General features: G+C 39.2%; 1 protein-coding gene across 6 annotated transcripts in view; it reads left to right on the top strand.

The window, feature by feature from the left end:
• col11a1a (collagen, type XI, alpha 1a) overlaps positions 1 to 13,108 on the top strand; it is a 93,635-nt gene that overhangs the window by 34,461 nt on the left and 46,066 nt on the right. For all 6 annotated transcript variants that reach the window (XM_088071958.1, XM_042510329.2, XM_088071962.1 and 3 more), the window contains 15 exons: positions 788 to 841; positions 1,008 to 1,061; positions 1,865 to 1,918; positions 2,332 to 2,376; positions 2,591 to 2,644; positions 2,738 to 2,782; positions 4,033 to 4,086; positions 5,073 to 5,117; positions 5,413 to 5,466; positions 7,697 to 7,741; positions 8,046 to 8,099; positions 8,252 to 8,296; positions 9,875 to 9,928; positions 10,037 to 10,144; positions 10,267 to 10,320. In XM_088071958.1, coding sequence (XP_087928084.1) covers positions 788 to 841; positions 1,008 to 1,061; positions 1,865 to 1,918; positions 2,332 to 2,376; positions 2,591 to 2,644; positions 2,738 to 2,782; positions 4,033 to 4,086; positions 5,073 to 5,117; positions 5,413 to 5,466; positions 7,697 to 7,741; positions 8,046 to 8,099; positions 8,252 to 8,296; positions 9,875 to 9,928; positions 10,037 to 10,144; positions 10,267 to 10,320 — 819 coding nt within the window. The remainder of the gene's footprint in view (positions 1 to 787; positions 842 to 1,007; positions 1,062 to 1,864; positions 1,919 to 2,331; positions 2,377 to 2,590; positions 2,645 to 2,737; positions 2,783 to 4,032; positions 4,087 to 5,072; positions 5,118 to 5,412; positions 5,467 to 7,696; positions 7,742 to 8,045; positions 8,100 to 8,251; positions 8,297 to 9,874; positions 9,929 to 10,036; positions 10,145 to 10,266; positions 10,321 to 13,108) is intronic.

Genomic DNA, 13,108 nt, shown 5'->3' with positions numbered 1-13,108 from the left:
TAATTGGTTACTAATAAACATAAACCAGTCATAGGCAAATAAGTAATACAAGCTTGAGTCATGGGTCATCTGTTGGCCATCAGCTGATTTTAATGTCCTAAAATATGATAAAAAGATTGCTTCTGGGAGTGTTAACCTATTTGTCTAATACGCTATTGGACTCATTTTTCGTACGATCCTAAAATATACTAATATGGAAACCAAGGGAAAGAGGTAGTGGTTTCAAGGGGCCGTATAACATCTATGGAACAGAAAAGCTGAGAAAAATGAGAATAAGAAATATATTTCAGATTTTTATATTTATATGATATTCTCATCAGCAGTCCTTGTTTTAAAACTTCTCCAATGTTGAATACTGGCATAAGGCTTAAGGATGCTCTTTTCTCTTCCTTTATTCCACCTTGATTTTCGTCTATGTTACAGGTTAATACTTTGTTAACCAGAGACTTCTGTTAATCATGTTTTTATTTTATTGCTCTTTGGTGCCAACACTGTCTGCAACATCAGAAGTACTCAGTTCTGATTCAAGAAATATTTAAATATTTAATCTAATTTAGTTATCAAATATTTGTTTTTAAATATTTTATTACCGACAGGACTTTCAGAATCCAACAAACCACCTTAACAAGACGAAAAGAGAAAACAAAAAAACTTCTAATTATCTTAAACAAACATGGCTTTTCTAGAATTTCAAGGGTGTTTCTGTCCTTTCTCTCAGTTCACTATCTGATTACAATATCTGTATCCATCTTTATGTCTGTGTAATTTTTCTGCTGCTGTTTCTAAGGGCCGTGCTGGAGCTGACGGGGCCCGTGGAATGCCCGGAGAGCCAGGCTCCAAGGTACTGTATGCCATCACATCATTGTAATGTTCATGTGACTAACTTCAACTTGGAAATAGAGGGTTTTTTTTATAAAGCATCACATTGACTATACTACAGCCCATGATGATAGATGTGTGGAGTTGTTGTGTGATCTGGTGACATCCTCTGCTGTATTTCTGCACAGGGTGACAGAGGCTTTGATGGACTGCCTGGACTACCTGGTGAGAAGGGACACAGGGTGAGTACATTATGATCATTGTCATCACTTCAGTTTGCTAAAATCGTATTTCAATATGAACAATTTTTGATGTTCTCCAAAACATGTTTTACTCCTTTACTTGTCCTGGACCTGTGAGATTTGTCCACTGAAAATAATAATCAAGCAGATTTTGAAGGAATCCCTGTGTTTTGCCTGAGAAACAATGCCTGATACTTATGCGCAAAACACAATGCTTCTCATACTTTTCATTTGATAAGTCTCAAAACTGGCATTAAAATAAAATCCCTTAGTTATTGGGGATTTGTCTTCTTAGATTACTATGATTTCCTGAAGGGTGGGGTATCTTTTACATGGCAAACGTTTTGGATGTAATCAAAAACATTTGGCCGCAGTCACCGGTCAGCGGTCAAAGATCATGTTCAGTAATTTGTGTAAATTTCAGTGTGATGAGTGAATAACTGCAAAGTCATGAGGGTAATAATTGAGTAAGAAATAATAATGTGTTTCAGTCCTCTAATGCACCTGCATTATTAAGACTGACATGGAAAAATGTATTGACAGCATTGCACTTAAGACAGGTAGCCATGTTTGATGTGTTTCAAGTTTGTAGAATGAGCCGCAGTTTTTGAAGTAGATTTCGAAAAAGAGATTGCTTTATTGTGGAGGGCAGTTGAATATAAAACAAAGTGTGTCATCTTATTGGTGACTGCGTAAACATGATGAACTCTGCTTGGACCAAGATTAAAACATTTAGGTGTGGTCAGTTTATAAAATGAATTAACCTGAATTTGTCTCTCTTTCTTATTTTCTTCTTCTCTCAGGGGGAGCTAGGGCCAATGGGACCCCCAGGTGCCCCTGGAGAGGATGGACAGAGAGTAAGTACCTCTTCTTTTTACTAAAATCCTTAACGACTTTTACCACTCCACTAACCACTTCAGTTACATCCGCTGTGGTCCACCAGCTCAGCCTCGAGGCAGCAGCAGCTGGGCGGAGACTATGAAGTGGGGAGGAGGAGAGTTTGTGTTTAACCTTAACCTCCCCATAAAACTAACTCCCCCACTCTACCCCCCACCTCCACCCCCAGGAAGCTACTGCATTCAACAATGTTTGGTTAGGTTGAGATTAAGCCCTGGCTAAGTTGGCGATAGATATTTAATGTTTCAATACAAGATGCAGATATTTACCTCAGATTGCATCTGTTAACATTATAAAGCATGAAACACTGAACCTCCCAGATGAAGACCAATTCAATATATTTACCCTGACTTTTGTCTTGTCCTTCTCGTAGGGCGAGGATGGAGAGATTGGGCCCCGAGGATTAGCCGGCGAGAGTGTAAGGCTTGACTGCTGATGCTTTTGTTTCATCGGGCTATACCAAACATATGGGATTCCAACATGTTGCAACAGGATCCTCTTAAAGATTGTTTTGCAAAGCTTCTCAGTTATCTGATCTCTCTTTGACAAAGTTATCCACCAGAGGACATGATTGCCCTATTTATCTTTGTTTAAAGCACATAAAATAAGTCACTGCTTCTCATTGTTCACAGGGTCCTCGAGGTTTGCTGGGACCTCGTGGTCCTCCAGGGCCCCCTGGATCTCCCGTACGTACCACCACCTTCACCATCCTTTCCTCTGATATCACTTCCTGTAATTCATTTAAGGTATTAGAGCATTTTCTGACTTGTCCTTTGTAGGGTGTTGCTGGAATTGACGGGCCTCCTGGTGCCAAAGGAAACATGGTATGAACACAACTTGCTAAAATGACTAAAATATCGCTTTATCAGCCCCTGAGACTGCACAAAGGTCATTCCTATGCCTCAGAGGACCTAAGTAGGAGGGTATTCTCTTAAACAGGCAGCACGGGATCAAATGATAAACTGTGGCATAAGTTCTGTTTAATAATAGGCAAGGCTTCAGATTTACAATAGCTAATGAATGAAATGCTGCGTTAGGGTCAAACAGGTAACCTCAAGCTTTGTTTTATGTATGTAGTGTATATTTTATCATTGCATAATGACATTCAGTCACAGCTGGAGTGCACTCTATTACCAGAAAGGAACATTTAACAATGGGATCTTTAACTAATAGAAACCCATAATTTAAGAGACAGATCCCTACGTTTTGACTCTGGTAGCTCCCCACATAGATATTCCAAAGCCACTACATGACATGTTGTGTTAGTCAGGGTTGCTTTTTCTTAACAATAGAATACATTAGGGTCATAAATTGGTGTAGACTTCAGGGGGGATGCAGGGAACTTCATCATGAATATTGTGTGCATTTGTCCTTCCAGATAAAACGTGAAATTAGCAGACATTTACTTTGATAAAATTAAAGACATTTACCCCATAAACTGATGCAGAAAAGGCAGAATTGGATGCGTAAAACCACCAGAATGCAGTAAATTCAGTGTTCGATGCTTAAAATTTCCTGGATATGGATTCCAAATCCCCTGTTTTATATGTGTCCCCCCAAATGTTAAAACGAAACCTACGCCGGGTTCACAGCCTCAGATAGTTTCTTTTTGAGTAAATGAGACAGGACAATGGGAGAAGGTTCACCAAAACACTTCTTCAAAAAGTAATTACTTAATCAAATAACTTGCAGAATGAGTTGGACATCAAACAGTTTGATGATGCTGGAGGTAGTACTGGCTGGTAAAGAAAATACTACTAAGTCTACTTTACTCCCCACCCTTTTTAACATACTTATACATGGTCATATGAAATCTTTAACGTAAATGTTGCCATTGGTTAGTGAGTTACAATTCAGTTTGTCATTCAGGGCAGTCTGTGACTTATCATCTAAAAATTACAGCCTCCACTTGGCTCTGGAAACATCTTAAATAAATCATGTTTTGTGCCATAGTAATTTATGTTGTTGATTGGCAGAAGGTGGACGATAACATGAATTATTTAGGTGGCGGGATTGGGACAGATGATTACTCTGCGACTCATGTTTAGCTCTGACAACCTCCATCTTTTTTCAGGGACCACAAGGAGAACCAGGTCCACCCGGACAGCAGGGAATTCCAGGAACACAGGTGAGTGAATCAATCATACATCCATGACACCTATGACAAAAGCAGACAAGGAGCAGTATCGATTCATACATCACGATGTGGTAATACAGTGAATGACCACTGACACACTTGTTTTAGGCCTCATTGCTGTTTATATCTTCCACCACAAACTCCACATGTAGTGAAAAACAGATTTACTTTGGATTCACTGTTGACAGCTTGTGAGCGTCAAGATGATTTTGATTAATTACGAGTTGAACAGCTTTATCTTTACGGCATGGCATAATGTTGTTTGTGTCTTCAGGTGTAAAAGACAATGTTATACTTTATTGAAGTTAAATTTGAGGCATCAAGTCAGAAGTTGACCTGTCAAAAGAGATGATCATCTTCATTTTGACTTTTTGAATTTTGCCCTCCTCTCTTCTGCCCCTCTTCTATTCCTCCCATCCCTCCCTGGAGACATAATAAGTGTACACACACATGCACTCACGCACACATGCACTCTCCACACACAGTCTTCTCAAATATTTTTCAGGGGTTTATATTGGGAAGGGGAATGTTTCGAGGCTGATCCATTTGAAAGCACCTTATTCATGTTGGTGGAATTCCTGCAAAGCTGCCACACCTGTTGGAGCAAGCTTCAGTGCCTCAAATTACCCCTGTGACACACACACACACACACACACACACACACACACTGGCACACACCAGGTAACCACCTAGAAACACATATATAGCAACACGTGCACAAATATTTAAGTGTATGCATACTATAAACATGCAAGATGCTAATATGCCTACAGACCTCCCTCACACACACACAAACACACACACATGACACAAAGGCAAAGGCTGAACAATCCTCCACTAGTCAACTATTTACAACTCCAACAAACTCTTCAGTTTATCCGGCTTGTGTGTGTGTGTGTGTTTGTGTGTGAGTATTTAAGCATGCTTGTTGTTGCTATAGCAACAGACTCTCATTTCTATGTGTCTCTGTCTCACAGGGTCTTCCGGGTCCTCAAGGCCCTATCGGACCACCTGGTGAAAAAGTATGTAACCTTTTGTTATTTTTCTGTGGAAAAAGTAAAGAATTAGAGCACAATAAGGGCAATATGAAATTATAACCTAATTCACAGTTTCAATGTAAAGTATTCATAGTCACTTAAACCAAACTCTAGGTAACAAAGTAAAAATGAGGAAAAGTTTTATGACTGGCTGTTTGGAGCCTGCCCTCTAAATGAACTCTATGCTGTAGCTGCAGTAATAGTAAATTCTGAAACTAGTTTGTAACCTCTGATCTTTGACCATGTTTTTCTTTTCTTTTTTCTTTTTTTCCTCACACAGGGACCTCAGGGCAGGTCGGGGTTGCCTGGATTACCTGGAGCTGATGGGCCTCCTGTGCGTGCTCTTATCACCTATATACGTACATATTGTATATCAGTTTTACACACATGCACATACTAACATTAATATGACACATTTTTACTAATATCACATTCACCCAAACCTAATCTTCACCCTAATACTATTGTTTTTAAATTCTTTCTGTCAATGTGGATGCCACATACACGTGTATGTTCCTACAGCTTTACAGAATATGGTATAAAACCAGTTTTGAGTGAATGGTGGATGTAAAGGTGGTAACATCGTAAGCACAAGTTGTTGTTTTTTGACAACACCAAGGACCTGTGTTTAACCCACCATTTTCAACACAGAGCTGGCATGTGTAGGACCTTTTCAACCAGATCTGGTGACTTATATTATTCTCATCAAACACAATACATGGGCATGGCATGTAAAATTCCACATTTATTAACAAATATTACAATAATAATATTAATTTATAGTTTTCAGATTAGTTCATAGCTCTTGACATAGCCAACTCAAAACCATCTTGTGGAGTGATCACTCCAGCCACTATATATTGACCTGCTACTTGAAATAAATGTGGGCAAGGAGCATGAAGTGGAGGGGCATTCCCTACCTCCTACCCCCTCACTTCAGGCACCTTTGCTCAGACCACACACATTGTTGAACTTGGGATTCATGTTAAATTCAGCTACACACCTCTTAAGTTCTGTGACTTTATCTTGCGAGGTTGTGACCTAAATGCGTTGAAAAAAAGGGTCCACAGACAGACAGACAGACATATAAACTCTGGCAAAAAAAAAAATTAAATAGCTTCTGTGGCAGTTTACGCTTCAATAGGTGTCACCAGGACCACATTTTTATAGACACGCAGAAAGACTCACAGAGTGAAAACAATGCCAGCTGTCACGACGCTGTCACAGCTGGCAGAAATCCGCATCTAAAAACTTAACCAGATGTCTTATATTGGGTTTTAGATTCTAAACATTTGTGTGTCCTTAAAAAAAGTTAAGCCAACTTTTTTCAAATAAAATGTGTTGCCTAGTTTCAGACCTTTGAATCTGCCCACTCCACCAAGTTGACTGATTCGTCTGGCATCATGAAATGAAACGGTGGATTCTTGGTTGAAAAAGCAATCGATTCAATCAGTGCCACAGGCAGGATTTTAAGCTATTTTCAAACAGTTATTTAGTGTTGTCAATATCGCCCAACATCGTGGTTTGTTTTTATTTTGCTCGACTCTGCTTGACTCTTGACTCTTAAAACCTGTATGTTGGCATGGCTACACACCAGTGTCTTGACGTTAGATTCAGGCGGATAGGTTGGTCTCTAGTGATGGTTAGGAAAAAGTCAGGTCCCCCCCAAAGAGATCCATTAGAGTGGCCCCAATGTCAGACTGAAGATCGAAACAGAGTGCAACGACTTGACAATTCTGTGTGATATCAGGCAATAAATTGTGTATAGACTAGGGGTGCATTGTTTTGATGAGTTTACCCTTTTGCTGCACAGAGCCTCCTTGTAAAATACTGCAGAACTGTGCCTCAGAAATCTCTCAAGGCAAAGAAATACAAGAAATGTGCCTTTGAGTTTTATTATTCTAGACCTGTAGTAGCTCATGTCATTCCTCCCTTTCTTGCCCTCGCTAGGAGAGGTGTGTAAGTTCAAGAGGCAGGCAGCCCTTAGTCGCCCTCAGGCCCCAGAGTCTGGTGATTTACAGCCTTCTGCCTCACCCTCACACCTCAAACTGGAAGTGCCAGGTGTTCGCAGCTAAAGGTTTCCATATGTGTGTGTGTGAAGGTGTGTATTGGGCTGTTTGTATGGGCATGTCTACCTGCCCTTTCACCCTGACACCACCAGTGGCCACCGCAGAGGGGGAGTGCATGCTGACATGTCTGTCACTCAGAGGACCTGTACATGTTGGTGTGAATTAGACAAAATTCTGAAGTTTTGGAGCAAGTTTTATATGGATTCTCAGTGTTCAGCTTTGGTTGGAAAAGGCATATAAAGGTCACTCTGTGTGAGTTTAGTCAGTGAGCTCCTTGCTTTGCCATGCATCGTATAGGACAGCACAAAGGCCTCTTCCCCCTTTAAATTCACATATACCACACTTCTCGTTAGTGAAGTTGCTTCACCATCATAAATTATTCCATTCCAGCTGATAGCTGGTTTGTTAACACCATTTTCACTGTGTTGACTGTTCAGTTTAGAAAACAACATTATAGAAAGCACTTTAACCACTTCGTGACTGCTTATTTTACAGGGTCATCCTGGTAAGGAGGGTCCAGCTGGAGAGAAAGGAGCCCAGGTAGGTGGATTTAGGAAGAAAGTGAATCATTTGGCTAAGATATTTATTTGCATGTGTGTGTTGGTGTTGGTGTGTGTGTGCTGCAGTGGAAAGACTATTAAAATGCATGAGTGCAGGTGAAATACATGTAAATGTACTAGAAAGATAAATCTTAGGCATGCAATCAATAAAGAAGAAAATAATGATTTGAAGTCTACCTTTATAGATAAAATTAATGACAACATTGATGATAATAGTGTGGTTAACAGTGTGGACACTTTGAGGTATCCTCCACCATAACCATGCAATGTTTTCTCTTCTTCAGGGTCCCTCAGGTCCACAGGGTCCAATTGGTTATCCCGGCCCTCGTGGTGTCAAGGTATGTTTTCACTTTGATCATGTGGGCATTTGAGTGACCAACCGTACTCATTCCTCACCAGATAATGAATTTCTCCCCTGCTATATTGTACATAATTGTTTTGAATTGTATTCTGTTATGTTTGTGGGTAACCTCTCTTTCCTGTCCTATAGGGTGCTGATGGTGTCCGTGGTCTTAAGGGGTCAAAGGGAGAAAAGGTATAAACTTCTGAAATGCTAAATTGTTTCCAAGTCATTTCTCAATTTGCCTGTAAGTTCAAAGCCACTGAGCAGCCAAAAAGGGTGATAAATCATATGCCGTATGTTAATGTGATTATAAAATAAAAAATGTTTGTCTGTTAATATTCTGACCCATGACAACATTCATGGTGATCACATTGAGATCTCTGTCTTCTGTTGGCAGTGCTGTTTAAAAAGTACTTTGACAAGTTGAATCAACAGACTAAAGTCAATTCAATGGGTTTATTTCTATCAAAGACAACGTTTGCTGTCTGAATTGACATGCTGTATGTCTTGACTTCACTCAGTTTGTGAGAAAGGTGAAGACAACAAAATAAAGTTTGGGAGCAGCCTGTAAATATATTCATGTCACAGACATTCTGTCTGTAACTGTGGCTGTCTACCTGTCCTCCCAACTTTGTTATGACTCTTTTGAGTAGATGGCTGCTGCAGCCTGAAAGTACCATGCCGAGGTCAGTCGATAGCCATCTTCAGTGGAGACAGAGACTTTCTTCGAGTGACCCTCAATCAGTTGTTGAATGTAAAGCTGTCAGCTCGAGGCTTTCGTTTTCAAAGAACACTGCAATCCATCTCAAGCACTTTTGAAGTGTGTGAATGTGTGTGTGTCACCACATAGAATTTAAACTAAGCTGCCTTTTAATATGCATAGCATTTATTTAAGATCAATATAGTTATGCTGCTGTATAAAATCCATTGTCTGACTGAGGTCTGTTGTTCTCACTACAATGACAGGTATTCATATCATTTTTTGAGTCATTGAATTATTTATACTGTAGCAAAGATTCAAAAGCCAAACCTTGAGGAAAAAGGGTTTGTTATGAATAAAGGATGCGCTTTACCTCAGGTGTGTGTTTGTGTGTGTGTGTGTGCATGTGTGTGTTTGTGCCTGTGTGTGTGCGTGTGTGTGTGTGTGTGTGTGTGTGGTATTGGTGATGCGAGTTGCTAGCAACAGACATGCTCAGTGCTGCATTATGCATCAGATAGGTTTGAAAACATGGACAGGTGACAGACTCGAAAGAGAAAGTGTCAGTGAACAGAGACAGAGGTGAGGAGAATAGTGTTCTTCAGCATCCATTTAAATATGTTTCTATAATGATTAATATTTCACTTCATTAATCTGTGGTTTAATTGTAGGAAATCTACATCTAATGTATAGCTGTATCTTTGAAAAATTGTTGTGTCTGAGCATGAGATATTTTTTTAATTTATCAATTTATCCCAAATCCCAAATGCCTAAAATTAGTTGGTGCAGGTGCACATCAACAGCTAAACACAGAATCCCTTACATATGCTGTTTCGCTATCTGGCCAGCAGATAGCAGCATCAATCCTGTGATCCACAAAGTGAACATGAGCAGGCTGATTTTTTTTTTTTTTTTACAGATGTTCATTAAATACAAAATCTCACAAGACTTAATAAGTTCCCCAGTGAAATGAAGAAAATAGTTTCTTGGTGGGAAATAAACAAATGCCGTAGATAACAATATACTGTAATGAAATAACCGCAATGCAATAATTCTTTTTTTTTTCATTGCAGGGTGAGGATGGTTTCCCTGGTTTCAAGGGAGACATGGGAATCAAAGGAGACCGGGTGAGGAGCAGCAGCTGTCAAACAAATAATTTCACTCATGTCCAGTTGGAACTTTATTTTTTTGCCAGCTACCATAAATCATTCTAATATTCTGTGTGTGTGTTGTAGGGTGAGGTTGGTATGCTTGGGCCCCGTGGAGAGGATGGTCCTGAGGGTCCCAAAGGTCGAGCTGGCCCCAACGGAGAGTCAGGTCCCATTGGTCCTGCTGGAGAGAAGGTAACAGGGCTCAGTGACTAATGATGCTTGAAAGCTGATACAAGAATCAAATGTTTTCGTCTCAGTTGCTCTTGATGTGTGGTGTTGCTGGGTTTACAACTTGTGCTGTTAATGTCTCTCAGGGTAAACTGGGCGTCCCAGGATTGCCAGGTTATCCAGGAAGACAAGGACCTAAGGTAACTTAGCATCACTCTCACCACAACAAGGGATGTTTTGAGTTTATTCACACCAGTCTGCTCTGTTATCAGAACTACAAAATCATGATTACAACGGCATAACACAACAGAGCAAAACGTCCTCATTGGATGATTTTTACTTATGGATTTACCATAAAAGGCTTTATTAATAGTTGTTCATAGTGAAATATTTAGCTTTTAAAGATTAACCATTTTAGTGCATAACCAGTACGGAGTGACAGTCAAAGAAGATAAGTGTAAGTGTATAAGATGCATTCCCGGAGAGCAGGAGGGCTTTAGTGCAGATCATTTGTACAATACATGCTTTACACCCTGCTGATAAAGCAACATTTTAAAAGTTGACAGTTCAGTCTTTTAAATATGGTACCAAAACAAATCTTGATACCATTTTATAATAAGGTATTTACAAAGCACTTATAAGTAGTAATTATTGGCCTTATTAATGGGTCATACATCATTAAATGCTTTATAGATCACTTGATGGCCATTACTATGAACAATTCTTATATTGCCAGGTTGTAAAAAAAAAACAACTTTTGGCTCATGTTCATCTTCCAACAAAGTGACACTTGCTTTGTCTTTTTAGCCTTTTAATTAATCATAAAAATGTCATTAAGAAAATCATACCTCTGTTACTCTCTAGGGGAAATTAGTTTTTTCTTGTCTCTGTGTTATTTTTTTTACATTACACACACACACACACAGAGGCTTGAAATACACACGCATGCACAACAGGACTTATACACATGCATTCATGGAGAGATGTCAGAACGAGGGGGCTGCCCATAGACAGTTGCCCTGAGCTGTCTAGGGCTCGGTACCTTGCTTGAGGGCACCTCAGCAGTGCCCAGGAGGCAAACTGGTACCTCTCCAGCTGCCAGTCCATACTCCATACTCCATACTTGGTTTGTACAAAGATTTGAACCGGTGACCCTCCAGTTCCCCAGCCAAGTCCCCACAAACTGAGCTGCTGCTGCCAGCAAGTTAACATCTTTACCGCAGACTTAATGGCTTATCAGAAAGTGAGAAACCATTGAGCATTACCAATGTTTATTATTATCATGAATAATGATTTAGAAAGAAAGAACAACACCTAAAGGAATATTTTTCAACCTGGCAACCCAGAAACGTCATCCTTTTAATTGCTTATAATTAATATATGAATCATTAGTAAATTATTAATTGACCTGTTGATTCTTATGCATCAATTATTTGTAAACCATTAATTATTTTTTTATTATTGTAAGAAGACAGTACACCATTTTTGTCACTTGTAAATAATGAAGCAGTTTGCTCTAGTGTTTCTTGAAAATCTGCCCTCCCATGAACAAGTTTGGGCCTTGATTGTACTGATGAACAGCGCCCTCTTCTGTCTGACATGTTGTAGTTTAGAGGCTGGTACTGGTTGAACATTTTCGATGGTATAGTCCCATTTTTGTGTCTTTTGCAAACTGTAGGACTCAAACATGATAAAGTAAAGTGTGAAAGTAAAACAGTCTGTCCTCCTATGTTATCAGAATTTACCAAAACATGGACTAGCCAATAATTTAGATCTTTCTAAAAGATGGTGACATGTAGTTGCATATATTACAGGTGCAGTATCATATAAGATTATTATAAAACGTAATTTATATTGCACTGCTTAATCTTCACACATTTAAGATTCAAAATTTGTTTTATCATCATTTTTCATTTATTTGCATACACAGAATGAAACAAAATACCATTTCTCACCAGTTCCTTTCAGTGCATTTAAAAAACGGCAGTAACAAATATTCTAAGAACAACTATCAATCCAATAAAACAAACAATATCAACTTCCTAAGATAAAAACTAAACAGACATATCAGACACGCAATTGAGCATTGATACCTTGTACCTTATTATCACACCTGCTGGCCATTATCCACTCAACATGTAGATTCAAAGGTTACCGATACGTCTAATGATCATATAGAAGCATTCCTCTAAGGGTGTGTTGAAGTGAACATGAGTTGATGCTGAGAGGTGCAGCCAGTGTGGATTCTGATGAAGCAGTCTTAAGGACTGCCCATGGGACCCACAGCTGCAGCACACTGTTTTATTATTGCAGGAGTTGTACCTCATTAGAATACTGAAAACAGAAGTCCTCACACCTCCTGTGTATTTTTATGCCGAAGTTTGACTAATAAGTATAAGAATAAGTATTTTAGTAATGAGCAAAAGCAAAACATTTGATTTACAATTTTGAGGTTTTTGTGTGGTTCAGACTGCTTAGGGGTGGAAATGACTCCAACACAAGATTAACTAAATTTGTAAGTAAATCAAAGTTCGACAGTTTTGGGCATTTTATAGAGATAATAGTTCATTACACATAATCGAACAGTCTTGATTTGCAGTAATCTCATGAAGAAGTCAAGGTTTGTCACTGATTTACTTTTTATTGAATGTTCCCTATGCAACGTGTGGTGAGGTGCAGCAGGATGGGTAAGCTGCTTTTTAATCCCCTGTTCACAGAGTTTGACTAAAGAAAAAATCATGTCACCTTGTCTTGTGTTTACAGAGGTCTAAGCCTTTTGTTTTAAGTCCTCCTCTCTTTGTGTGTGTGTGTGTGTGTGTGTGTGTGTGTGTGTGTGTGTGTGTGTGTCTTAATCATAGAAGTTTAGAGAATTCACCTGAGAAACTTCCTCTCCTCTCACAGCTTGATAAACATGGTAGAGATACCAGAGTTGGGAAAGTTTATGAACTTATATATTCTCTTGGGAGGGCAGGAAATGTTAGGTTACTT

The sequence above is a fragment of the Plectropomus leopardus genome, chromosome 21, assembly GCF_026936395.1.
Source record: "Plectropomus leopardus strain MGB_pleo_1.0 chromosome 21, ASM2693639v1, whole genome shotgun sequence".
Classification (NCBI taxonomy): Eukaryota; Metazoa; Chordata; class Actinopteri; order Perciformes; family Serranidae; genus Plectropomus; species Plectropomus leopardus.
This window is presented reverse-complemented; position numbering and strand designations above follow the sequence as displayed.